General features: G+C 43.7%; 2 protein-coding genes across 3 annotated transcripts; one reads left to right on the top strand and one right to left on the bottom strand.

Annotated features, from left to right (window-relative positions):
* Positions 1 to 194: 194 nt before the first annotated feature.
* On the bottom strand, positions 195 to 19,498 carry LOC119374065 (N-alpha-acetyltransferase 30). The gene is made up of 4 exons (XM_037644125.2): positions 18,723 to 19,498; positions 10,062 to 10,185; positions 4,125 to 4,180; positions 195 to 1,795 (listed from the first exon to the last, which is right to left on the bottom strand). The coding sequence occupies exons 1-4, from the start codon at positions 19,242 to 19,244 to the stop codon at positions 1,658 to 1,660; spliced, it is 840 nt and encodes a 279-aa protein (XP_037500053.1). The 5' UTR covers positions 19,245 to 19,498; the 3' UTR covers positions 195 to 1,657.
* Positions 19,499 to 19,770: 272 nt separating this feature from the next.
* LOC119374066 (cytochrome c oxidase assembly factor 6 homolog) lies at positions 19,771 to 26,696 on the top strand. Of its 2 annotated transcripts, XM_037644126.2 has the most exons (4): positions 19,771 to 19,950; positions 20,140 to 20,299; positions 21,926 to 21,987; positions 26,522 to 26,696. In XM_037644126.2, the coding sequence occupies exons 2-4, from the start codon at positions 20,156 to 20,158 to the stop codon at positions 26,595 to 26,597; spliced, it is 282 nt and encodes a 93-aa protein (XP_037500054.1). In that variant the 5' UTR covers positions 19,771 to 19,950; positions 20,140 to 20,155; the 3' UTR covers positions 26,598 to 26,696. The 2 variants fall into 2 exon arrangements, with proteins under 2 accessions (XP_037500054.1, XP_037500057.1); XM_037644129.2 differs by lacking the exon at positions 26,522 to 26,696 and having other exon boundaries at positions 21,926 to 22,363.
* The last annotated feature ends 631 nt before the right edge of the window (positions 26,697 to 27,327 follow it).

Raw genomic sequence — 27,327 nt, 5'->3', positions numbered from 1 at the left:
TCCCTCAGCGAATTGCAGAGCATCTTGTTCACTAGCACAGGACAAGGCACTAATGGTGCTGCGAAGTTGAGCGGAGCAGCAAACTGCGGCAAGAAGCATCACATGACGTCTGATCACGTATCAGGAGCAATGAGCCAGATTGCATGATAAAGCAGCCAGCCATGCCAAAAGTAAAGCAAAAGAAGAGAGAGACATTCTTTACATACTTAAATTTTTATTAAACTTCAGGAAACAGGCTTATAACTTCTATTCCGCACCAGCAAGAAGGATCACTCAGGGGCGACTGTTAGGACCAGAAAACGCTTTCTTGGCAAGTGCGGCGGCTTGCTTTTTTTTTTTTACACGATATCCTGCTGCAGAGCAGGCATTGAATAAAGACCAAAAGGAAAAGAAAAAATAATCTGCACAGTGTAGTCGGCAGTGACCATGACGATCACGTACGTGCAAAAACATGCCATATAGGATGCGCACTGAGGTAAGAAGGTAAGGTTTTTTTTAAGCAAAAAGAAAAGCTCCTTTTAGCAACAGGTGACAATCTTGAAGTTGTAGATTTCTGTAACAGCCTTCAACAATATCTATTTGCAATCTTTCACTGAAGTGCTAATCGACCACACGATACATTTTCCTATCCCCTATGCAGACCTTCCAGTCAAGCAAAAAAAAAAATTAAACTCTGACTCAGCCAAGCACAATGTAGAATGATGATTCTCAGCAGCCTTCATCACAAGACCCCACTGCTTACAGCCAAGAGTGCCTTAGCTCCAACATTTCCACAAAAAATGACGCTCAACCAATATTTCTACGGCATTAGCAAAACACATAAACCAATTGGAATAGCTTCAAGAAAAGATATCAGCGGCATCCTTTCCAGCAACGAACCTGCACTTACACTAAGTCGGCAGAGAATTATCCACTCACAATTATCTCCTCTCGATGGAAGTGCAAAATGGCCTCGAACAATTCTGTTTTATTTATCATACCTTCCAGCCAACTTACAGTGCACGATACAAAATCATATGTTTTTGGCTGAGAGCACGGAAATGTTGAAGCCTCGATGCGTCAACCTGTTTCCTGATCCTCAGTCGCAAATGGAAAGACCGGCAGGACTATTTATGAAAGTGTAAAAGAAACTCATTGTCACGATGGCAGCCTTTTTCATCTTAACAGTGTAGTTATCCGCCAGCCAGTACGAAAGCAACAACTCTCTTAGACATCCAAGCTGCTTCTCAATACTCAATACTTCCCGTCTTTGTGATCCCAATTCCTGCATTAAAATAAGCTTCTTTTTGTCTTTGCTGGATTCTTGTTAAACCTCATGCAAACGAGAATGCTCTACCTTTTAGGAAAAAAAACAAAAAATTACTTGACACACGATTCTGCAACTGGTAGGCCTTTTCGATTTCATGGAAAGTGGAGAAACCCCGCAAAACGAAAGCATTCGGTGGCCGACTCATTCGCGAGCGTGACGCTAGGAGCAGAAAAAGGAAACAAAAAAGCAACACGAAGGAAGAGAATGGCCGTCCTAAACTGCACTAAACAGGCGATGAACAAGCGGTCAGTTCTGCACGAGGTGCCTTCCGAAGCAGTCTTCACCCTTCGCCGATTTTTTTTTTCTTGTTTCGCCACCGTCGTTCGCTGTCGCCACGCCACTTGCACATCATAGCAGCCAGAGCTTGAGCCTCAGGGCATCAACCCCGTTCAGGTAGTATCGGAAGAGCCTCTTGTCACGAACGAAGCCCAGGTTCTCGTACAACCGAAGTGCCGGCTTGTTGGTTATCTCGGTCTCGAGCACCACCTGGCAGACGAGGTGGGGAAAAAAAAATTTCAGCAACGATACAGCAATGAATGCTAGAGACATGTATTTACATTACCTTTAAAGAGAAACTGGAATTTTTCTTATGCTCACTGATCTATAAATTTTCACCGTATGTTCTCTTCGATACCATGATGACATGTGCCAAACGATAAGACTGCAAGTCATTTAGTTTTTCTGAAAACAAATTTTAGAGGTTGGTGGCCAGTTCTGGAATTATGCTTTTGAATGTGGGCCACCCTGTGTTCGTCACGTTTGTATCCTACAATTTTCCTACATCGCTTCGCGCTGCGGTGGGTCGAAAGCTAACGGCGGTCCTTCTGCGGTCAAATATAGTCGCCGTCGAGATTTGACAGGCTGGCACAGCTCAATCCAGTGTCGGACATCACCACCAGATTCTCTTTTCTAGTGCTCGAATCATACATATTATGTTTATACTATGGTGGGGTATAAATGTGACGTCATTGTGGACGTTGCATGATGCAACTACCCATTTCAGTATTGACACGCCGTTTTTTGGTTATTTAAAATTACTGACGAGTCTCTCAGCAAACTGAACCGCGCTAGTTGTTACGGTACTTCCAATACTGTTTGAATACGGCAATAGCCTAATATGGTAAAAAATACACTGGAGTCCCCTTCAATTGCCTCCAATTACTTTTAATTACACTGACAGCCATCAGTTAGGCAGTGCTGGTGCTATTACGCGAGTAAACAAGGGACGCATAACACAACAGGCTTCAGACAGAACTACACACATTGCTGCTCACGGAATGAAACATGTCAATTTAGGGCAAAGTACTTCATATACTTTTGTGTTCACCATCTTTAGTTCGTTTACATCAGTGTAATATTGTGTCGTACACTCTAATCGGAGCCCATGTTACCTTTAGAGGCCAGATTCGTAAGGACGCGATGTAGTGTAGGGACGTGATGTAGTCATTTTTGAGAAATTTTGCATACCAGTTATACACAATTTTTTGACGTTGCATTTCATTTCATGAGTGCTGTACACATGCTATTTTTTTTTTTCCATATTGCCTCTCCTAACACTCGTGCATTAAAAAGGGACTCAACAAAGAATCTTGCAAAGTTTTTAAAGCAGCACTGCAATATGTGGCATCAGGAACTATATGATCAGACTTTGAGCTACTGAATGAGCGAATATTTAACAAGCCTGTATGCAGATGAGATGCAGAAGCTAGATGTATCTACAGCCTCACAAGTACTGCTGCTTCTAGAGCAGCTTCTCAAGTAGGTAGAGCACCAAGTCGGGCTCGTTGGCTCATATACATTATACATTTTAAAGCTTATTAACTGCACTAGTAAACATGGGCAAAGACAAGGGAAGACAGCACGTGCTAAGGAGGCTGCGTGTTAAACGCAAGCTAGTGCAGAAAAGTAACCATTGTGCATAAGCAGTGGTTCATTTGTACAGCTTTCATAAAAAAAAAAAGGCTAATTTCCGGTTTAACTCTGGGGCAAAAAAAAAAGAAAAAGACATATCTGACTGGTTTCAATTGGAGAACATATTCAGTACCAGCAAACAAGGATGTAAGAGAGAGGACACCACAATTGGTTTATGCATGCTTACGTAATTTAAAAATAATAATGGGAAAATGGCTTAAACTTATGTTGCATAAAAACTCCGTTGCACTCTTGAACTGCATGGAAATACACAAAAATTTAAATGACATGGATGTTGTTCTTCAGACCTCGAGTGGTTAAAAAAATTGTTGAGGAAGAACAACTTAGAAGCACCATGTCACAAGCTATACATAATTTCTGTTGCACCTGATTCAGTTACAGACCATACCAATGTGACGAAATGGGACTGCGCAGACAGGAAGAGAGTCTTCACCGCAGTAATCTTATATAAGTACTTTGCCAATGAAGGCGCCAATTCCAATGCTCGCAAGTATAATACCGAATGAAACCAAGTAACAATTAGGCCAAGAAAGCATAGGGAAGTGCACTACAGTTAAAGACAACAATTAATGTCGCCTATGCTTCCCTTGGGCTAATTGTCTATTGGATTCATTCGGTTGTGTCTAACAAAGAAACGAGCCTCTTGAAAAAAATTCCCCTTATTTTGTTCATACAAGTGTACTAGTGACACACCATACTCTTAATGTAATAGCTAGTAGTATTCAAAAGTAACCTTGGGAAGCCCTTCCTGCCAAATGATCACAAATGTAGCTTTTAGCTCACATGTGTCACACTCTACGGGGTCCTTTAAATGTGTGAAAACCACACAGTAATGTCTAAATGTAAAGTTTAAAGCAGTAACTTAAAAAAAAAGTAAACTTACTTCATCAGCGTCGTCATTTATCATGGCCCGTATCGCCTTTAGCACCAGTGTAGAACCTAGCAGACAAAGGAGTATCAAGAGTTAGAAACATGCTAAATTTAATGACAAGCTTGAGATATCACTCAGTTTGGCAGACTACCAAAGGTGTTGGGTATAACACTGCGAGAGGAAAAAAACACATAAATGATCCATACACACACAGATACACGTGCACGTGTCATTGCCGATACCTGTAAACCTGAGAATAAAAATTAACAGTGTTACTGTAGTGTGCAAGACGTAGGCGCTGCTACCCTGTGTGCCTGGAACGCCTTGTCCATGCAGCTTCGAGTTGGGATGCAAGTGTCGCATGGCCTTCACAGATGTTGCAGTAAGATTTTGATTTGGGCAAGTTGGTTCGTGGTTATTCAAAAGCGCAGCGCGAATAAAACAGGACAAAGAAGAAACACACAACATCACAAGTGCTTGTAATGATCTGTGATGATCAGAGATGGTCTGCCTGACAAGCAATGACTGCAATTGCGCAAGATTGTGCTAGTACCCAGGAACTTTGCAGAGATAACTAATTGGCAAGTCTAATGAGCTCAATACACCATATTTTTACAGCGAAAGCTGTTATGAGATCATTTCACCGGCCGTTTTTGGCGCCGTAGTTGTCCGCCGCCGCCGCCGCCGCCGCCGCCGCCGGTGTCCGTAACCAGTATCGCTCGAAATAAGAAAAAAAAAACGAAATAAGAAAAAAAATGCCAGGAAGGAACGAGGTTCGAACCTGGGCCCTCTGCGTGGGAGCCCAGTATTCAACCTCTGAGCCATTCCGGTGCTTGGAACTGCTATGCAAAAAGGTCCTATACAGACTTCATGTCGGGAAGGAACCACATTAGCATATGCAATATAGCGTGGTAGAGAGTAAAATAAGCACCAAGTGTCGCGCAACGCGTCGCACAACGCGAATTCTGTAACCAGGCGTCACACAATGCTAATTGCGCAATGAGTAGGTTGTTGAATGCTTCCAACCCATTACAAAGGACTCTGCCATAATTCTTCATCGTCGTCAGGCACAGCATCAACAAAGTGCGCATAATGCCTTACATGCGTTTGGCAGGTACCACGGCTCTTCGTAGAATGACGAAAAATGGCCCAGTGCCTGTTGCCCTACTTCTCAAACATTACAATGATTTATAGCGTAGTGGGTTCCTCGCAAGTGCACTTGTAGTGGTTGCCAAGGAAGCCCATAAGCGCATGATCCATATCCTCGGGGTCTCAGATAAATTACAGTGATTTAGAGCGTAGTGGGTTTCTCGCAAGTGCACTTGTATTGGTTGCCAAGGAAGCCCATTAGCGGATGTTCCATTTCCTCGGGGTCTCAGTAAAATTACAATGATTTAGAGCGTAGTGGGTTCCTCGCAAGTGCACCTGTATTGGTTGCCAATGAAGCCCATCAGGGCATGATCCATTTCCTCGGGGTCTCAGTAAAATTACAATGATTTAGAGCGCAGTGGGTTCCTCGCAAGTGCATTTGTATTGGTTGCCAAAGGATCCCATAAGCGCATGATGCATTTACTTGGGGTCTCAGTAAAGTACTTCACCCCACCCCGTCTCTCTCCCACGGCAACGTATGTTATACAGCATGACGGGAGAGGGAAATAGCAACCGGGCGCCACCCAATGCAAATTACTGAACTGGTGGGCCGTTTAAAGCTGCCAACCCATTACAAAGGGCTGAGTCATAATTCTTCATCATCATCAGTCGTCGCGTCAACAAAGTGCACATAATGCCTTACAGACGTGCGGCTGGTGCCTCGCTTCTCCGCAGAATGACGAATAATGGCTTAGTAGATGCTTCCCAACTTCACAAAAATTGTGATTTATGGCGTAGTGGGTATCTTTCTAGTGTACTTGTATTGTAGCCCCAAGAGAGCTGACAACGGGCTCTAGAAACGCCGCTCTTCCAGCTTTCGCTGTGACTGTGCTGCGGTTTCAGCGCAGGCCTGGCGTTTTTTTTGTCACGAATAATCCACACTAAACATACAGAAAATTTGGAGCTAATGTCAGGGTGCAGATCATACGCATATTTCACTGCAAAAGTTCGCTTTATGTTGGCATCCTTTTCGCGATTTGAAAAGGATTTGTATACTTAAATTGGGTTTGAAAGTCACGAAAAGTGGCACGTCGCAACGCCTGGTGACAAGCCTTGGTAATGGGCGAATGACTGCAAGTACTGCATGAATGAGTCGTACAGATTGCTGAACGCTAGTTGTTTGGGTGCACCACAATTTGTGCTTAAAATTACAGTCCCTATTATTAAGCATCCCTGCTTTCTTCTATGCTTATTACGAAGTAAAAGGAGTTGACGCTGAGAAGTGGCGTTGCCTTCGTGCCAACTAGTGGAACCATGTTGAGCCGCAGCGCATGTGCTCCATGATTACACACACTGACTGGTAAGCTTTCTGTTACACTAAGGAAAAACGTGTAACAAGAATTTGGTTGTCAGTCTCTTTGGGTAAACAACAGAAAAAAAAAAAAACAGAGGAGTGTGATAATTGCTCCCCTTCATATCACAGGCTTTGACATTTAGCCCTAATATTCATTAGCAAGGGTAGATAAGCCTTCAATGTAAAATGCAAATGTCTAAACCTCGTAAAATTTGGAAACCCTGACAGCACAAAAATGAACAAATTGCAAAAAATTAGTCTAAATATGTTACATCAAACTGACATAACTGGTACAGAAAGAAGGCCCATAACATGGGGGGGAAGTTTGGTCTTTTGTTTTTTACAGTAATAGATCCTTTGGAGAAAAAAAAGGTAACAGGAACACCATACCAGTCTAAATTAACTTCGAGTTAATTATGTTCTAGTTATACCCCTGTCACACGGCAAATCTAATGTCATTTACAGCTAATGTCATTCGTTTGTAATGCCATTTGTTTGCTGTCACACGGGAAAACTAATGCCGTTCTATGAAAACGACATTTTCTGTCGAATGAGTTCCTGAAACACATTCGCATTCGATTTCGGACCGAATGAGTAGTCTCGACGCCAGGGACCTTTTAGGGAGATGACTGCTGACTTATGGATACGTAACTTTTGTAATTCGTAAATATCTTATTCTTTACTAGATTACCTTTTTCCTGGTTTGATGAGGTAACAGGATGTGCGAAAGTTTCTAAAAGAAAGCTACTCTCAACTACAGCGGCTGGACGCCGGCCATGTTTCATTTGTGCTCTCTTGTTGCCTGTATCGCCGGTGTTCGTCGTCCGATTGCACGTGTTTTCGTGATCGAGGTGGTGACTCCACGAATTAGCTGTGGCAGTCTCATTTCTGTACCCGGAGCATCAGTCGTGCTCCCAAGCCTCAGTCCACTATACCGATGCCCGCTCACATTGTCAGCCATGTCGGTTTTCGCTTGGTTCTTGGCTTGACTTCATTTGTGTCGTGCAGCTGTGGTAAGTTATGTACAACGGCTGCGTTTATATTCTTGGAGCAGCTTTTTAGTGATAGAAAACTATTTTCGAGGATGCATGCATGTTAGGTGTAAGTTTTAATAGATTTTTTTCTCTGCCAAATTCACGGCTCAGGAGTGCTAAGGTCATGGTCATTATTTTAAAATGATATTTGTTTTCGTCGTGTGACAGCAGGCAGGTAAAATGACATTAAGTTCACCTAATGTCATTAATCGTAAATGACGTTAGATTTGCCGTGTGACAGGGGTATTAATTGGCTCCCTGAAATGTGTCGCAGCCACTGGCCATTTGTTTTTGAATTTAAAGGCCAAATAATGTGGACACAAGTTGAAGTTCAATTTCAAATACCGCATTGCCTATTGCATAAATGTTATGACATATTCAAACACTCCGCAAGTTTTAATAGCCACCATATTCCAGAGTTCCAGGCTGCATACATACTACCATAAAATTCCGAGCAAGCACCCCCACCCGAGCAAGCGCCCCCCCCCCTCCTAGCCTCCTAGTTTTGGGAATTTGAGTTTGCCGCCCACTTCCGAGCAAGCGCCCCCTATCAAAACTGGCGCCCTTTCTCCGTCTCTAGCCATAGCAGTTAGGCTTGGCGTGTGTTAACGTAGCCAGTAGGTATTTGTCCGTTGTTCCTCGTAGTCGACTTTGCTGCACGATGCCGTCGATGCATTCTTACACTGTTGCCAAGAAAATTGAGGTGGTTCAGTGGCATCGCCAAGGTGGAAGAAATGCGCACGCAACCTTGTGGCACTTCAACATCGATCGCAGGAGGATTAGCGAGTGGGACGACAAATATGTAGCCCTACTACAACAAAACTTCGGCAAGTCGAAGTCATGACGCAAGCTGAGCAACGGTGCTCCCGTATTAAGCAAAGAAGCGGACGATCGTAGTATTAAGCAAAGAAGTGGACGATACCCTCCTCGAGCAATCATCGAAAATTTCCCAACAAACCTTTTGTTTACTCTGTACATCGCTGTGAGAAGCTTTTATCATTAAAAAAAAAAACAAAAAAAAAACAGGATCGTACGCCATCTTTAATTTTGCAGCACTTCCGAGCAAGCGCCCCTCCCCTTCATCGTGGCCATTATCACCACCTCTGGAGGGGAGGGGGGGGATTGCTCGGAATTTTGTGGTATGCATTGTCTATTGCATAAACATTATGGCATATTCAAACACTCCGCAAGTTTTAATAGCCACCACATTCCAGAGTTCCAGGCTGCAGGCATACTATGCATTGCCTATTGCATAAATGTTATGACATATTAAAACACTGTGCAAGTTTTAATAGCCACAACATTCCAGAGTTCCAGGCTGCAGACATACTATGCATTGCCTACTGCATAAATGTTATGACATATTAAAACACTGTGCAAGTTTTAATAGCCACCACATTCTAGAGTTCCAGGCTGCAGACATACTATACACATCTACAAGAAATTTTATGGTGTGGTGAGCTGAGAGCAAAAGTTATAAGTGAAGAGACAACTGCCACTTCACCTATATGCTCAGGATCCATTGAAAATTACATGCAAGCATGCCAGTACTAACATATGGGGCAGAAACTTGGATGATAAGAAATAAACTTAAAGAAGCGCTGACACCAATTTTCGAAGGTGAGTTTACTCTCCCGTACAAATCTCTTGTATGTATACAGAGATGGTACTAAGCAAGTGTGACGCTCAGTAAATGCTGATAAGATATTTTATTTTGATTTTAAAGTCAATTTTCGCATGGCACACCTACTGACATCGACAATAGTATGTCTCGTCAGGCTACGGTACTAATTCTGGTGACTTCATATACCAGTATGGCTAGTTATGATGATGTCAGGCACCAAAACTTTCAATGCGGCCGCTTGTGTGTCACCAACAAAGCGACGGAGCGGAGCGTCCGAGAGGCTCATACCGTGTTATGATGTCAGGGTACAGCAGGAACCGAAACTAGCTTATGAAAACATACTGTAATTACCTTTTCGGGCTGTACTCATGCTTAGCAGTGCATTTTCTAGACTCTTGAGGGTATGGCCTTTCATTTGACGCAAAAAAAAAAAAAAAGACAAGTGAAAAATTTCGTGTCAGTATCCCTTTAAGAAGTTGAAAACCAAACACTGTGCGATGGAACAAAAAGTGATAGGCATAACGTTAAAAGACAGGAAGAGAGCAGAGTGTATTCTAGCTGACAATAAGAAGAAAATGTGGACCTGGCAGGTCCCACGGCACGAGGGATGGATAACCCATGATCATTTAGAGCGATGGAATGGATACCAAGAGATGGGGAATGTAGCCGAGGACTGCAGAGGGTTAGACAGAATGACGAAATGAAGAAGTTCATGGACATAAAATGAAGCCGGCTCATACAAGATATGGTAAATTGGAGATCGCTGGGCCAGGCCTTCTGTCCTGCAGTAGACATAACACTGGCTGAAAATGATGAAATGGTGATGGTGATGACAAACGAGCACTCACCTATCTTCCTCTTGCGGTACTTGGAGTCTACGGCCAGCATTGCAATGTAGCCCCGCTTGACCAACTTCTTGTGAACGTCCAACTTGCAAACAATGGCACCAACACACGTCTCCCCGTCCATCGCCTGCGCAGCAAAAACACCGTGTTACTTCCGCACAAAGACTAACTGGAGCACTCTGAACGGAACAACATCTCACATTGTGGACTGCAACTGTCTACATAGGATGTAGTTGTGGGAACAAGCACATCAGTGCATGCTAGAAAAAGCACATCAGTGTAGCAGAGTGCTTTGAGAGATTTAAGAAGGGACCGGAGTAGTAAGTGTAAGATCAGCTGTAACAGCATGTTTTACACTATATAAAAAATTATCGCCCTTCTCCTGAGGAACAGCCCGACAACCCAGTAAAATTCTGAAAATGACAGGCCAGCAGCAAGACTATGGTAATGTTCCCACCAGTGCACCGTGTTGATATAAATTGTAAAAGTGTTTGCTTCAACCAATTTAATATGTTTTTTCGTACAGATGGACTACACCACATTTCAAAGCAAGGAAGTACCCACTGCAGTGATCTAGCGGTTATGGTGCTTCACTGCTGACCCAACGGTTGCGGGATTGAATGCTGGCCGCGGCAGTCGCATTTCGGTGGAGCCAACATGCTAGAGGCCCGTTTGCTTAGATATAGGTGCATGTTAAAGAAGCCCAGGTGGCTGAAATTTTCTAGAGCCCTCCACTATGGCGTCTCTCATAATCATATTGTGGTTTGGGACATAAGACCCTAACAATTAATTAACCAAAGCAAAATACCGAATGAGGCAAGTTCCAGGAACGTTCACTGCACAGAAGCCCCAATGAAAAAAGAAACCTTGAAGTTCATGAGGCTGGTATGTTGGCGGTGAGGTTTTGGCGCGAAATTCAAGAAACGAAGGTTTGACTATCTTCTCTCCCAAACGTTAACCTCTTTACATAAAGTTAATCAAAATGAGGTTTTTAAAGAGTGCTTTTCTCAGTTTTACATGATCCAGCATTTAATTCAATAATTTATTGCTGTGTAATATTGGTTTTGGTTACTTTTTTTAATTTCAGAGACCTGCTCTCATAAGCAGATCTTTTTTTTTATATAAAACATTCTAAATGCATACTGATGATCTTGTGACAATAAAAACTTAAAACACCACCAGACAAGCTTTTCCACCGTATTTATAGCAATATGCCAACAGGCAACATGACGTTAAAATTGGCAGGCAACTGTTTTTCTTCGAGCCCCAGAAAAGCAACCTCTTCTAAACTGCCCATTTGCAGATGGAAACACTCTTAAACACAGACGTCAGCCAACGCAACGAAAACAAACTCCCCAAAGGAAGTTAGCTTATTTCGGAAAATCCTGGCAACCTTGTGAAGAAACAAAGTGCACTGGGTGGCGAAACAGCGTCTCAAATGAGCAGGCGTGCGAGTGCTACGTCAACGCTCTACAATTAACAAGCGACGGGCACGCGGTGAGATGGTGACGTCACACAATGCCTAAAGGGTGATGGCAGCTGCCGGGCATGCCTGGGTTTGCTTCCAGAAATAGCTTCGCGCTGACCCAACTTTGTGCGCGTCTATTTTCAAAGTCGGGCATCTGTTAGGTGGGGGAGTTGCCCGCCTTTCGACCTGCAAGCTTGCATCGCGCCGCTGCTTCCAATGCCAAAGCCACTGTGGAAGGGTGCCAGCGACCGACCATGATCTCTGCTTCATGTGACAGACTCTGCAATTTATGTTTAGTGCCGTAAGGCTCGACATTTGTCGTGTAGAATAAAGAGGTTACCGAACACCAGCAGCTGCCAAGGAATGCTTACGTTATTATTTCATCGAGTCTAGCAGAGGTCCCTTCTCAAGAACCTGAATGTAGAAATGACATAATTCTTTGCGACACGGCATCCTCAATATGAGGCAAAGGCGGGCTAGTTGGTTTGGCTGCATAGTGGAAAATTTGTGCACACCACGCAAAGATACCACGACAAAAGGTACACAAGAACCAGCGCAGACCTTTATCGCATTGAATGAAGATGAAATCAACTTGGTAAACAAGATGTGATAGTGTATCAGTTTTGTTAACGGTTTTATCGTTTTTACGTAAAGGAATATGCGGTGCCATGTTGCTCATGTGCGGTAATTATGAGGTGGTTATCGGGAGTGTATACATGTGCTTTCTTATGGAATAAAGGTCCGCGCTGGTCCTTGTCTACATTTTTTTCAGTGTGTCTTCGTGTGGTGTGCGCAAATTTTCCACTATACGGCATCCTCATTTGGACACGCCACTTACTTTTTTCAATTCTGTGCACTACTGGCAAGGAGGAGACCACAAACTCTGAGCTAATGGTAAATTAAGCATTGTTGATGCCATAGGGTTCCTTTAAATTATTTCTTGTTGATAGATTTTGCCGTACACAATCGCTTCGGTGAAAGCAGAACTGTGTTTAACGAGACGCTCGATATGAGGTGTTTCAGCAGGAATCACAAAACGTTTTTTTACTTTTTTATGAATACTCGGTGCCAGCAGAAAACTATCGCACGTAATTTAGTGGGTCGTTGAATTTGGTTCAAGAAGAAATATACTGTGACCGACTGTACAATAATTAGTCACTTTTGTTGTAATTACCATAAACTGCAGTAAAATACACTATCACTTATTCTAACACTACCACTTGCTTTAAATTTGGCCACCCGAACCTTGGCATCAACTTAGGTAAATTTCATGCATCAATTTCACAGTCAATCATAATGCGTGTCGCAAAGGGATAAGCAATATTGGGGAAGACGAAGAAAACAAAAGAGCTGGGAACAGTCGGTCACTGCTCCCAGGGCATGTGCTCCCTCAAGCAGTTTGAAAGGGAACACCCAAATTTCACTAGAGTGACCATACAGGCTAACGCACACGCCTGACAAATGAAGGCGCTCCCAGATTAAATTTTCGACTGTAAAGCTACTGCTGTATGTCCTGTACACTTGCACCTCGTGAAAACCTCCGATTTTATCTGCAATACTACCTGTAATCTATTCACGGTCTCTAGAAAAAGGTGAAATCGAAATAAGTACAAGGAAACTAATGTTGAAAATTAACACAACAAACAACATTCAGCATTAGTTCTCATAGTGTCAGGAACTGTGCTTTAGTAGTTACAGTCAAAACATTTTTTTTTTTATGGTCTCGAAACTTCCATGGAAGAGTTTGGTATGCCAACCAAGCAGCTGTGACATGACGCAGCATCATTCAGAGGCACCCAGCTGTTCGTTGTAGGAAGGCTAACCTGTGCACACGCACACACGAGCTGTGTAAGCTTTTATACTGTAATGGAAGGCAGCACACAGAAGCAGTGCATCCAACTGAAGATAGAGGGCGGTAGTTATTTAAATCCAAAGCTACTTGAAATGCAAATATGTGCAACTTCCTACAGACACGGTTTTCAAAGGTGGTAAAAAATTATCACGGAGCAGCGCTGACGCAATGTTTACTACAACTCTTCATTTAACTCTTTCCGCTTGCTACGCTTCTAGTAGTGTTGGAAGTGCCAAACAGCGTGTCATCATCCCTTTTGCTTTTCAATTTGCAGTTACTAAGACATGGATATGAAGAGAGTGATCCCTCATGTAAATTCGCTGCGTGACACAGCAAGTCTTGAGGCAGGCTAACCAGCGCACAGGAAAGACAAGCACACAATTTTAGCATCATTTGAAATGAAGCTAATTCGCATGCATGCTTAACTAAGCATTCGCAGTGTAAAGGGTGCCATAATGCAAAGCATAAGAGCCCAACACTAAGGGCTATAGTAACTCTCTGCTAATCGAAGAAAGGTAGTAGTTTTTCCCACCAAAATACAGCCATCAAAATCATACACATGTTCAGCATTTATGATGATCACATGTGTGGACAGTAGAGTAAAAATTATGGGCTGACTTAAGCTCATCACATTTGGCAATGGAGAGGTTAGGGGTGTGCTTTCTTAGATTAAACATTTTGATGGTCTCACAGCATTTCGTTCCAGTATGCAGAATGAAAACACAATCGTGAACCTACAAAGTGTGTTCTGCATGCAGAGCTTTTGCGGAAGTGTCTTTACACGCAGAGACACCACCATACAGTCATAAATTTGCGTAATCACTGAATGTAAAAAAAAAAATTCCATAAATTATCAAGTCTCAATGTTCTGAAATTGTGCAGTGGGCAATGAGGGTCGCTTAAGTGGTCTACTCCAGATAAATTTCGGACTATTCGGGAATACGTGCCTGAATATATGTACACAAACAATCTTGCATTTGATTCCTATCGAAATGCAGCAGCTGCGGCCAGGAATCAAATCTGTGACCTTGTTGTCAAAAGTGCATTGTCAAAGCTCCCATTCCACGATAGCCATTTTGGAAATGGTTAACTAGAATGCACACTTGCTCATCCTCACAATGAAACCTTGCCCAAGCTGACATTACATACGGAATATGTAACCAGTTTTGAGGCCTATGGTCTGCACGAACGCTACCGGCGTTGAGTGGAGTGTGCTTTTCACTCTTCAGAGCATCTGGCATGCCACACAGGGTTGTCACTTTGCAATTTCTTTTGAAAAGCCGCAAGAATATGAGAGAGCCTAAAACACAATTGAAGATTCCTTTACGAATTCGTTGAGCCAGTAGTGTAGGTCCTCCAGATCATCAGCAGACCAATTTAAGCACTCCGCAAAAAGTGTGCAGTTTACTATAAGGTTTTGAAAATGTGCACCCCAACAGATCGCAGCAGTGCAATATTTGCAACTTGCTAACATTACTTTTCTTTCCACATGTTCACATTAAAAATGAATAATACTTGATATGTTTTTCACTATGCTGCACTGCCTTGTACTCTCGTGCAAATTCTACAGTATAATGAAGATGTGTACCCACATGATATATCTTCTTATGTACTGTAATCATATATACATTTTTTTATTGGGCCCGCAACTAGCCTTTGGCTATGGGTCCAACCAGTTATTGGTAACTTTGTACACCCTATGTCTGCAAATAACAGAATTTGAATGAAGTGCCACCTACTCGGTGAAGAAGTTGAGGAAATGCATGGCTCGAGAGGAGGGTAGCCTTTCATCGCCCGTAGCTCCCTTGACACAAAATGCTTTGCTTAAATTATGGTATTGTTCATTTAACCTAGTTGTAGCCTAACTGCTTACATAATTAAAAAAAAAAAGTTTAAGTACTCTTTTGGGTAGTTGCTGCCCTTCTGCTATCTATGTAGTTGTTTATGCTAAGTATTGGCACACAAAACACGACCGATGTGCAGTACTCACAGATTGAAAAGCGACATCGTTTTATAACAAATAAATTTTAAGCGCACAACCAGACGGGGACAGAAAAGAACACTTAAAATGCACGGGCGTTAAGTTTCAAGGTTGAAAGTTAGCGCCCGTGTGTCTTGTGTGTTCTTTTCTGTCCTCGTCTGGTTGTGCGCTTAAAATTTATTGCTCTGTCTTACCAACACGCCCAAACTGCCACGATTGTGATCGTTTTATAACAACTGCCATGAGCGACTGCTAGTGATAACTGGGTCATGTCACTGCAAATGTGGCCACTAAAGGCGGCTTTGATGTAAGCGAGTCAAAATTCCGCCGATAAGACATGAATTGTATACGCTGGAAACGGATGTATGTACATTACTTATTCGCAAATTTTTTTCATTTCTATCCGTGAGTACTGTACACTGTACTCTCTGTACAAGACCCCTTATTGCGCTGCGCCCAGTTGGAATGTGGCTGCTGACCCCGTGGACCAACCCCATGAGCTTGTGCTGCCAAATGCCTCGGCTATCAAGCCATAACAATGGCACGTTAAGTGCAAGATTTTCTCCACGAGGGACCCTGCCAGCTATTCTTATAAGTGTACATACCAGCAAGTCACCGCTTATCTTGAACAATAAACTCCTTACAGTAAGAGCCAGTTACAGAAAATATACACAGCACATCTTCGGGTCTACCTCGCATTTTACTACTTCCAACACGACAATGTTGTATACCATGGGGGTTGAGGACTACAAAAGATGTACTACTAACAGCGCAGCAGAATAAGGTTCAACCTTTGCAATTTTTGTCCTTTCTTTTGTCTGCTCTTCTGGTCCGATACGCCTGTCGATTTCAGATTTCAAACAGACCATGTGCAGGCAGCATCATCATTTCCTTACACACTTAAAACTTAAAGTGAGGCCGTCTACACTCAAAGAAAATGCTTTGGGTCTTGTCCTCAAGCGTCAGTCATTATCCACCATGTGCGCGCCTTGTTTAACACTGCGCTCTCGGTACTTTCAAGTCATGAAAAACGTGCAGGTGTCAGCATGACATACCATTTATGGTAAGAAATTGCCTGTTGTACTATGCTAAACAAAAAAAAAGTATGCGATGAATGATAATTACTTTGGTGACAAGGTGAGCCTTAAAGGAGTACTGACAAAAAATTTTTAAGATGACTAGCAAGATATATTTGTCCAGGCACACAGGCACAGCGTCTGCAAAACATCTACAGCAAACATAGTGCAGAACATGTTTAAAAGTGTATGCCACGCAACTGAGCGCACTATGGAGCACCTTGCGACATTGACTTGGTTTTAATGCAAGCAACCAACAACCCTGTGCTCCCTGTCGCAGTTGTCAAGGCGGCGCTGGCCAGCATACGTTGCTGCGCGTGTCAGTTTTGCGTGTGCACATATTCGGCTATGTTTACAATGAAAGAAAGGAAAAAAAAAATGAAGTCCCGCCTCTCTCGGCACTTTACAAAACTGCGACTGGGCACCATGAAAAAAAAAACTCCAAATAATTAACCGTTGCATGCTCGAGCAAAGAAGCTGCGATTGTGTCATTAGCTCCTTATTGCAACAGAAAAAAAAAAAAACGATACAGAATTTTTGTGTCAGTATTCCTTTAAAGAGAGTTTAAGGGATTAAAATCATAAAGGGATTGCTTCGATCCTCACTCACTGTGGTGGATTAGCGGCAATGGCATTATGAAGCACAACGGAAAAGCGGCCACATCTAGACGGTGATGAAATGTACGCACTCGTAAGCACTTAAATTTTTATGGTGCACATTAAAGAACCCCTGGGTATTCAAAATTAAGACAGAATCACTCGCTACGGTGTGCCTCAAAATCATGTCTTAGTTTTGGCACATCAGAAGTCCAGACTTTTTGTTTCGGACCTGTAATTGTCAAGAGAATCCGCACAAATTATCAGCCACACGAAGAAGTTTTAGTATCACTATTTCTTGCATATGCAAGTACGTACTAACTAATTTCTACCAACACCAAAGCCGTAATTTAACCGATAACATGAAATGGAAGGATATCACCCGTCCATTAATAGCATGATGCTTTGGATTGCTCAAAACGGAAGCTTTCTTTCCGAGAAATCCGCACGGCTTCCTTTTAGGGATTTTTTGCTACAAACGAACGGTAGACAGTTTTCCCCCTTCATGAACTGCCCCACCTTATGAGCTTTCGCTGAAGCTATTTGCCTTAACTGATAACAGCAGCACTTCTATACGTTAAAAGACCTGAGCGCTGGGTGAGTTGGTATTCCACAACTACGAAAAACTGCGCGAAATAAACAGGGACAGGGAAGACCCACGCAATTCTATACGTTAATGGGTCTGTTTCATATCAAGTAGGCACATAAGTGTGCATCATTCTACGTAAGCATAAGCAAACATGCCAAAAATTTACAGTTGTATAGACCTTCTCAAAAGAGAGGGGGGTACACCTCCCTTCTGCAGTGCATTTTTGGGGACTAACGCGTACTTTGCACAGCCCAGAGGGAATTATGGCAGCACCCAGGGAGCCATCCTTGAAAAGGCGTGCAAAGAATAGGAAATGTAGGGGCTTTAAGGCAAATGGCGTCCGACCTTAACCTTCCAGAGCAGTGAATAGAAACCTTGCACTTCGGGAAAGACGGCATCGACAGGGTCTTGATACCCAAACAGGCCCGAGCATATGACACGCTATCCATTACGTAATATACGAAGCAACGCTCTGCATAGAAAGGCCAGCTGCTTTCTATCGCTGACCTTAACCCGAGAGCGAAACACCGTAACAGTGCGATCGGCAGAAAGCTGTTGGCCTTCCGGCAGATAGTAGTGCGGGCCTCAAACGCTGTCGGCCTTGATTCTTTTTTTTCTTTCTTTGCTCTTTCCCTCTCGCACGTCACGTGGGCCTTGTTTCGAAAGTACCGCCAGCTATCGGGCCCTTGGACGTAAACGAAGGTTGCAGCAGGGGCGCACCACAAGCCTCAGTAGTGCGTCGCTCCCTCGAAAAACTCTGGAAGTAGTCCAGCTAGCGTGCACACATACACAACCATGGTTTCGTCGGTGCAGCGACAGAAAAAAGAAAAACGCATCGCACCGTTCCATGCCGTCTGCGCTTTTGACCCTGAGCTGCCGTCGCCCTCCGGGCCGCACAGCAGGACCTTTAGCGTGCGCAAGCCAGACTACAATCGAGACGCTTTGGACTACACTCTGTCAGTCACATGAGAGACGCGACGGTCTTCGCTGGCGTCACAGCACCGCTAGAATACACGAAAAGGTGTGCGCCGAGCACGACAGCACATGGTTAACTACCAAAGCGGGCATGGAGCCCGAGAAAAGCGTGGCGGCGCGCGCTTACCAGAAAGCACAATCGTGGCCAATTGTGTATGAAGTACCGGTACGTGTATATGGAGTAAGGTTCGGAGAGGTCCTTCTGAAACAGGCGCATAATGTCCGGCATCTGTCTCTCGGACTCGTACGCGACGTACGAGATTCCGTCGCTGTCGGCACACGGCGGGCTCGGAGGAGCGCGCACACCGTCGGCCAACCGAACATCACTGGACGGGCTAGGAGGTCGTTGAAGGGTTGATTTCTCGTCGTCGTTGGTGTGCCAGTGCACGACACCGTTGAGCTTGTCCGAGGGCCCGACACCGACACCCACGACAGAGCACCCGTTGGGAGCCGCATCGCGGCGGCTCAGGCTGAGCGTCTTCTTGAGATGCGCCGCGAGAAGTTCGTCCGAGACCTTCCAGAAGTCGTGGTCCGCATCTTCGCCGGCGGCTAGGCCGTCAGCTGGCCCGGAACCCCCGTGGTTGCATCCTGCCGTGTGATCGCTGTAACTTTCTAAGCCTACTGGGTCCGCACGGTCGGGATCTTCCATCGTTCATGGACACGAGCTCGGCAGCTCCGGCTCATACTTCGTTCTCCACCCGACGGCCACACACTCCATCCAACGATAGACGCGCACCCCTGCTACATCGCACGACCTGCCGCTAGCGATCGGCGAGCAAAACAAAATCGAAGAAATGCCTCTACTTATTTAATCGAACAGCGCGAACAACGCGGTTCTGCTCATTTCAGCACGGAGGCAGCCCCGTGACGCATGCTCATTACGGCGATGTGTTAATGTAACGCTCCGCGCCAGGAGGCTTATGACGAAATCACGTGGAAATGAAAGCTTGAGAAGCGAATGAAACGAGCAATGCCAAACGCTTCCCGTCTCTTCAATCTAGTTCCGCCTACGACAATCCCCGAACTTCAACTAGTCGAGAGGGTCGCGAAAAACAACCGCAACCACCCACATTCACTCTTGTCGCGGATGTTTTCTTTTGTGTTGTTGGCGTTAACGGGTTGTAGACGATTTCCGGTTCCTGCAGCCGTCAGAGGGCGAATGCGAAGGGTTTTCGAAACCAGCAACAACCCCGAGCTTGCGGCGACCGAAGTGCCCCTTCATTTTTAGACCTTCGGAGAGGAAGGATCGCAACCAAACGCTGTCTCAAATGGTCGTACTCGTGTTGTTGTTTGGGCAACTAACGTAGCCCGACGCATTCTCGTCTCGGTGCCCTGACTTCAACGACATAATCAAGGCAAGTAAGCGTGACCGCTAAAACTCACGTGCTTGCTACTGCTACAAGAATGACTGCAGTGTAGTCAAGATGCTTCACCTTTAACAACCGCTGTTCACAAATGGACTTGCTTAAGCCAGATGTCTGCTAAACAGCTGTTATTGCTGTCCGTTACTTTCGGGAGCGCAACTATCTGATCTTGCCTTACAGCGCGCAAGAAACCGCGATGTCCTTTCCGAACAAGGAACAGCGTCAGAAGTGTTGGGATTCTAGAGATCGCTACTGGGAGTGCCTTGACAGCAACGCTGAGGATGCCAAACGCTGCGCAGAAATGAAGTCCTTGTATGAAACCCATTGTCCGAGCCAGTGGGTAAGCAGACTTGTACTTTGATTGGTGCGTGTAGTGTTTCTTGCACTTTAGTATATGTTTCTTACACTATAGTATGTTTCTTAGTACGACGCGTGAGATGTGACACATGCAGCCTTTATTGGGATTTTGTACACCAACACATCGTAATTAAGTAACTGTCGCGGGATATTCAGTCCGATCGGCTGTTAAACGGAACAGTCTGCCATTAACAAAAAGAAAGAAGGCACAACTAAACAATTTGTGCACCCGCATTGGTAAAGGGCCCTTGATACGATCAATTAAACGTACCTTTACACGTAAAGAATCTCTCTTTGCTTTGCTCCATATCTGCTCGATAATAGTTCCCTTTAGCAATGTACTGGACTGTACATGCACAAGTCTCTCGCCAGAGGTTCCATCTGTTGCCACTCTATGGACAACTCTTGTCACTGAAGGGGTCGACACATGTACCTTCGAGTTTTGGTTGACCAGGAAGAGGCATGTAGCATTTCAGTTGCTTGGAAAGTGCTTGCGTGGCATACTAGATCACCCGTGCTGTTTTGATAGCGTTTCCTTTGGCAGCGTGGGCGCTCACACCGATTCCATTGTATTTTCTTGACTGACTATGGGACATGTAGGACAAACTAAAAACTGCCTTGATGAAGAAGGAATCTGCATGGAGCTTTTGTATGAAGTGTCTGGAAATTAAACTACGAGGTAAATTTATGTCACGAAACATTCTATAGTCGAATACAACTTGAGAAGTCGGGGAGGCACCGCTCAGATGACTGAAGCGAAGCAGCCGATTGCCTCCACTACTAAAGAAATACTAAGGCCGCTCATGCACTCGGCAACATTCTTTGAAGGCAGGGTCACCGTCCGTCCGGCTCATCATGTCAGTCTGGAGTGTTCGGCCATTGGTGCAGGCTTGTGTGCATCCGCCTTTGAGGAGGAAATGCCGCAATCAATGTTATGCAAACCATTGTTCACGAAGGTTTTTGAGGAATCTACTGGTGGAATAGAATGGACCTGATTAGGGGGGAGTGCCCTTGCACTGAAAATCGTATCACTAACTTCTGGTAGTCGCTGCAATGTTTGCCTGCTGTGTGTAATATCAGGCCTCTCAATTGCTGGCTATGGCTGCTGTAATAAAAATTAGGGCTAAATGCAAAGAAGCTGTTTATTCTGCAAACTCTTGTACTGCACAAGGTGAACTTTGAACTTTGGGTGAACTTTGAAGAATCACACGTGGCCGTAGTTAATTTTGAACCCTCCACCGTAGCATCTTTTTTATCCCCCCTGCCCTCCCTTTAGATTCACTCAGGGATGTTGAACTCCAACATTCAGTCACCTATCTAAAAGAATTGCGTTTTTGAGTTTTACATGCCAAAACCACAACATGATTATGAGGTATGCTGTAGTGGGCGACTCCGAATTAACTTTGACCACCTGGCATTCTTCAATGTACACCTAAACTTAAGTACACGGGTGTTCTTGCACTTAGCCTCCATCGAAATGCGGCCATCGTAGCCAGGAATCGAACCCGCATCCTCAAGCTTAGCGGTGCAGCACCTCAATGTGTCGTTACGGCAGGTGATCACGAATCTTGCGATTCAGAATTTGCCTGGTTTCTTTTCTAACTTCTAGGTGAAGCACTTCGACCGCAAGAGGGAATACCTGAAGTTCAAGGACAAGATTGAGAAAGACGGGTACGACCCACTCGATGACACGAATGCCAGGGCGAAAAGCTGAGGCACTTAGTTGTTTGCGAGCACTCGCGATTGTTGAAACAGTTTCGACTAAGTCAGAGAGAGTGCACCAATGCCAGGCACCAGATCCATTTGCAAAGATGCTCACATGTTGCACAGAGTGCATAATTAATTCGTCATTATGGGCATTAGATTTAAAAGAAGCGTCATCCTTAGCACACTATGCAATGTTTCATCATAACAAAGTAACGATATAGGAGTAGAGTACAGACGTAGAAGCATGAGTATCCATAGATGTTTGCATGCGTGTGACTGCTTGTCTGGCTGAAGTGCTGTTTGTTGTCCATGTTGGAATAAAGCATTTTTGCTGGACACATTTGTTCAAATCCTGCGGTGCATTAGGCTTTTTTTTTTCTTTTGCCACCCTTGAATGGACAGAGCAGCTTGCAATCGCTCGTATGTTGCTCATTGCATGCTTTTATGAATGTGGAAGCAGCCATATAGCGAATGATGCGATCAAAACTCTCAGTTAGCTCAGCTAGAGTGTACTTATGCCTCAGCAGCTTGGGGTCATGCGACGTGATAACCATGAAGCAGCATAGCGTAGGTTACTCGCCCCCCCAGTGACAGGGGCTAACCAGCGACAGTGGCAAAATACCGATACTCATGCAACACCAGGCAGAACCTTTCCCTTTCATTCAAACGGCACGGGGGTGGTATGACGTCATACATGACGTTTCTGCTCCGGTAATGAGGCCCAGAGCTGTTGAGGTGCAAATAGACGGAGGTTAACATTTTGATGGAACTAGTGAAAGAACAAGCAAAAAGGGGAGCTTGAATTTCATTTTTATGTTGAACACGAATTGAAATGGTAGGAAAAAGAACTAACTCACTGGAAAATTAATGTTGGTTGAGACTTTTGTTCTCAGTGATCCTAGCATAGATTCGTGAACTTGGCAAAAGTTATCATTATGGCATGCAGTAAAGTATGGTAGTGTAGGTGAGTATGTGAAAAGTTTTACACCTTACAAGGTAGCCTTCACAACAACTATGGGTGAAGTATGGTCCAGAAATTCGTCGATTTCAACTGAGAGCAATTGCAATAAGTAAACAAATACGACTTGGATTCGCTTCATACGTATTCTGAATGAGTTAGCTAAAAGAAGAAATTCGGATAATTGAGATTCTACTGCACGTACTGTATTTCAGTCATCATAACATGCGTTAGATTTTTCATAACCGAAAATGCAAAGTGCATTGCCATCAATTGTAATGCCTAATCTCTTAAGAAAAAATGCAATACCACTGATGATTTCTTTAAGGGACTTCATAATAAGGGAGAGAAACAGGAGTTTATTCCAAAAGGAAAATGCACTACACTGGAGCCACGGTGGACCGGGCCTCACTTGCCTGGCATAGCATGGAGGGAGGGAGGGGGTGTTGTGGAAATCAGCTTTCACCCCCTCGCGCCACCCCCCCCCCCCCCAAAAAAAATTGTGGCTACGCTACTGCTTGCCGTCATTGCACCTGAGGTGGGATTTAAGATTTGTGGGCAAGGGTTCGATATGGACACCATATACTGCAGTTTCAGTTTCATGCTAGATTCCAATTTAAACGTCATATTTTACTATACTTTCCTGGAAAAACATGTATAATGAAGTAAATAGAGTAAATGACACTGCTACATCTGCTGCCCTTCCAATGCACTGCGTTCAAGTTGGCTAAAGCAAGTGAAGGAACAGGAACAAAAGGTAAAGTACCACACTGGTGCGCCAGTTTAATCTCTTCACTTTCCTCAATCGGTGTTTCCAGACGCTTGCTTGTACCGCGCATGCTATACACCAAGTAGAACTGTTCTGAGCACCTTGCTACTGTTGGCATGCATTTTGTCGTCTTTAACTGCTTAGTCCAGTAATAAACAACAATGCTCACTCATTAGTGCTGGACGTAGTTTTCCTCTCATGCCATTTAGAATGAATGACTAAATCATTCGTTGGTCAAGTGTAGGCCTTTATTTTTCTTTTGTTGTTTAGATCAAGTGATCCGCCATTCAAATTACACCACAAATTTAAATGTTTGGTTAAGCCTTGGTGGCCTTTTATGTTTCTTTTGTTGTTTAGATCAAGTGATCCGCCATTCAAATGACACCACAAGTTTAACTGTTTGGTTAAGCCTTGGCTTTACTCTGACAAATTTTTGAATTTAAGTGCCAAACTACTCAGATTCATTGCTGGGTTAGGGGTAAAATGGACCATTTTGCTTTCATATGCAAAATGTTGGGAGGTTCCCACGCTTAAAAACACACTAATGCACAATTTGCATGCCATGTGTGTTAATTTTACTATAGTGCAACCGATGCACAATACAGTCATCATTCTTTTCATTGCGCAGCTCCAGAAGTCTTGCATAGTAAAAATAAACTGTGAAGTAGGTAATCGTGTCCCATATCAAACACTGGGAACTAGTTGGTGAATTTACCAAACTTAATAGCTATCTTCAGCACCATAAGCACCTCTTTCATGCCTGCTAGTGCGTTGCTTATTTTTAGAGTGACAATTGGCCAAAGCAGCATTGTTGGCACCTATAGTACAAACTGTTATGCAGAGTCTTTCTTACTTTCTTTGGCACTTCTCGCCTCACTTTTCTTGTTACATGGTCATGAATGTGTGCAGAAACTTGAATATCAGTAGAGCCTTTATGTAAGGAATTATTGCATATAAAAATCTCAACATTATTTTTGCTATTATCGGCATGTAACAAATACATGCTTTTAATGGAGGCATTTTCGTGCAATGGCATTTCGTTGTATCGAGGTTTGACTCAGTGAAATGCTTATCAGTACAGGCCAGGGAAAGCTATTTGTGCCGTTATAAAAGGCCCACTACGGCTGTGTGCAAGCTGCAACGAATTTAGCCTTGTATGGTGACGCAAAAGAGGAATATTAAATTAATCTGCGTTCATACACGACATTTTTCAGCAATGACACAGTATCTTATATTATCCTAAGGAAGGAGGCTTGACAAAACGAAAAAGATGCAAGAACAAAAAACATGTGGTGAAAAATGGTACAAAGTTCTCACACTGGCTCATCCGGACTTGCATTCCCACAGTGTCTGCTCTGGTTTAGTTAACATCTTATTTAACACAAAGCATCATGCTGAATGCTAAAAGGTATGAACTCGATTTAGCAAGTTTAGATAATTTATTTCACATTCAAATGGTCCAAATGTGAGGAAATACTTCAATATTTGCGATCTTGCACTGACTCACTGGTGTTAAAGTTTTGATGTGGAATTGAGGCAAGAGAAGTCCTGTCTTATTTTCTATGCTAATAATAAACACACTGTCAAATGAAAACAAGAGTACAGTTTTAATTGATGTAACTGTTGCCTTAAAAGTAGGGGTGTGCGAATATTCGAAATTTCGAATATTTTTCGAATAGTGTTTGCTATTCGATTCGATTCGCACTGGAATTTTACTATTCGAACTATTCGAACTTCCCAAAAACAAATACAGTCGTTGTCCTACTGAAAGTGCCCCCTTCAGATGTTCAATATGCTTCACCTCATTACACTCTCGTATTGCGGCAAAGCTGGCTTTCAAGCTCCGTTACGGTCGAACATCGCCAAGAGACAGTCAACGTCCGATTAGAAGTGGTCCCTATATTTTCAGTATGCTTCACCTCATTACATCCCCGCATTGCGGCAAAGCGGCCTTTCAAGCTCCGCTACGATCGCAAGTGTATTAACTCAAGAAAACGCTGGTTCCAACATGGAGATGAAAGATGTGGCAGAGGTGGGGGCTCAATTAATGCTGTTTGGGACCTGAAATTAGGGCAGGAAGTCCGAAAAATCGGAAGTCCAAGCTTTTTAGTATCCAAAAATTTCAGATGTTCTTGTATATCGACGTCTATAAATCAGATTTGGAACTCCGGACTTGAAGGGAGCACACCCTTGTCCGCCACATCAGTTGGGCTTCCACAGAAGTTGAAAGAGGAGGAGAGGCTCAGGAAATGGCATGTTTGCCTATCACGTGTAAAGTGTTGTCGGCAACACTTTGGTTGCACCAAATCATGTACATAAATACAATTCAGCCTCTACATTGCGCTTCAACCTAGCGAAAAGAAACACTTTCATGTTGCCATCTCATAAGAATATGCTTAGGAATCCTCTCCAACTTTTTTTTTCTGCAATTTCGCTTCGAAGTATTCGAAATATATTCTAGAAATATTCGAGAAATATTCGAAAAATATTCTATTCGATTCGCACTCACACTTCAATATTCGAATTCGCTTCGCACCCAAAATTTTGCTATTCGCACAGCTCTACTTAAAAGGTATTGCATTACTCGGACTTGTCTTAAGTCATTAGGACTTCATCACAATTTCTAGAGCCTGAGGGATGGCTGTAAAAGAGCTGGGATGTACTAGGGTTGACCGCACCTCAAGTTTACTTTGCAAGCACGAGTTATACGCAGCAGGCTATCTCCATCAAGAAGTGCCATTAACATTGGTATACTGCCATTTTGTTTCTAGGAGAGCCGCAGGGAGGCCAACCATCGTATTCGTAGACTCCAGTGGCCATCGCGACAGGTTCAGAGCAGTCACCTGACTACGTGTCAGCCCTGTAGACCTTAGTGGCCAGCTTACGTCTTGGCTAAAGCACCACACACTGACAAAACGGCGAAATAAAGTATATTCCTGTACTGTTCCCACTTTATATAGCTTGTGCATGAGGCGAATTAGTTCTTGTGCAGCTGATTTGTATGCGGTGATAATGTGACATGGGCAGTAGGCGACACAGTAGTGGGACCGAGGATCCGACTTGAAGTAGAGCTTGCCACTGCTCCTACAAGTAAAATATTGCTGTGTACCAACGGCCAATAATTGGCAGTTTTTTGTCACACTGCACAAGAAATCTGTTCGTTCAATAGAAGTTATGCTGCTTGCAGGGCTTTGTCACAGTAGCACACAGCAACAGGTGGTTCAACATTGATATCGGTGTTACACAACAAACATGGTTAAAAAAAGCATGCTAGCCACACAACACAAAAGCAAGGACATAGCTTCTGCCTTTGAAGACCGCTCTAACACTTTTTATCTTTTTTGCAAATACTGCATGTAGTGTCACTGCGTAATAATGGTTGCCGCATCAAAACAGAACAACATGCCAGTTTTTGCGATTGCCACCTATGTCCCATGCACAAAGCTGACGTTCACCACAAAAATGAACCCATGCATTTCTTTGCATTTTTTTATTGCACGCTGAACCACACATACAAGACAAATGTGGCTTGCTTTGAAAGCACTTGTTAATTTCCATTTATTTTTTTATTTTTCAC

The sequence above is a fragment of the Rhipicephalus sanguineus genome, chromosome 11 (genome assembly GCF_013339695.2).
Source record: "Rhipicephalus sanguineus isolate Rsan-2018 chromosome 11, BIME_Rsan_1.4, whole genome shotgun sequence".
NCBI lineage: Eukaryota > Metazoa > Arthropoda > Arachnida > Ixodida > Ixodidae > Rhipicephalus > Rhipicephalus sanguineus.
This window is presented reverse-complemented; position numbering and strand designations above follow the sequence as displayed.

Bases quoted from the DNA above. Each gene is read 5' to 3' on its own strand.
- LOC119374065 (XM_037644125.2), bottom strand. From the start codon at position 19,244: ATGGAAGATCCCGACCGTGCGGACCCAGTAGGCTTAGAAAGTTACAGC. The intron at 10,186-18,722 runs GTAAGCGCGCGC...TTTGCTGCGCAG, and splicing joins GGCCACGATTGTGCTTTCTG to GCGATGGACGGGGAGACGTG. The intron at 4,181-10,061 runs GTGAGTGCTCGT...TTTGTCTGCTAG, and splicing joins GTACCGCAAGAGGAAGATAG to GTTCTACACTGGTGCTAAAG.
- LOC119374066 (XM_037644126.2), top strand. From the start codon at position 20,156: ATGTCCTTTCCGAACAAGGAACAGCGTCAGAAGTGTTGGGATTCTAGA. The intron at 20,300-21,925 runs GTAAGCAGACTT...TCTAACTTCTAG, and splicing joins CCCATTGTCCGAGCCAGTGG to GTGAAGCACTTCGACCGCAA. The intron at 21,988-26,521 runs GTACGACCCACT...TTTTGTTTCTAG, and splicing joins GACAAGATTGAGAAAGACGG to GAGAGCCGCAGGGAGGCCAA.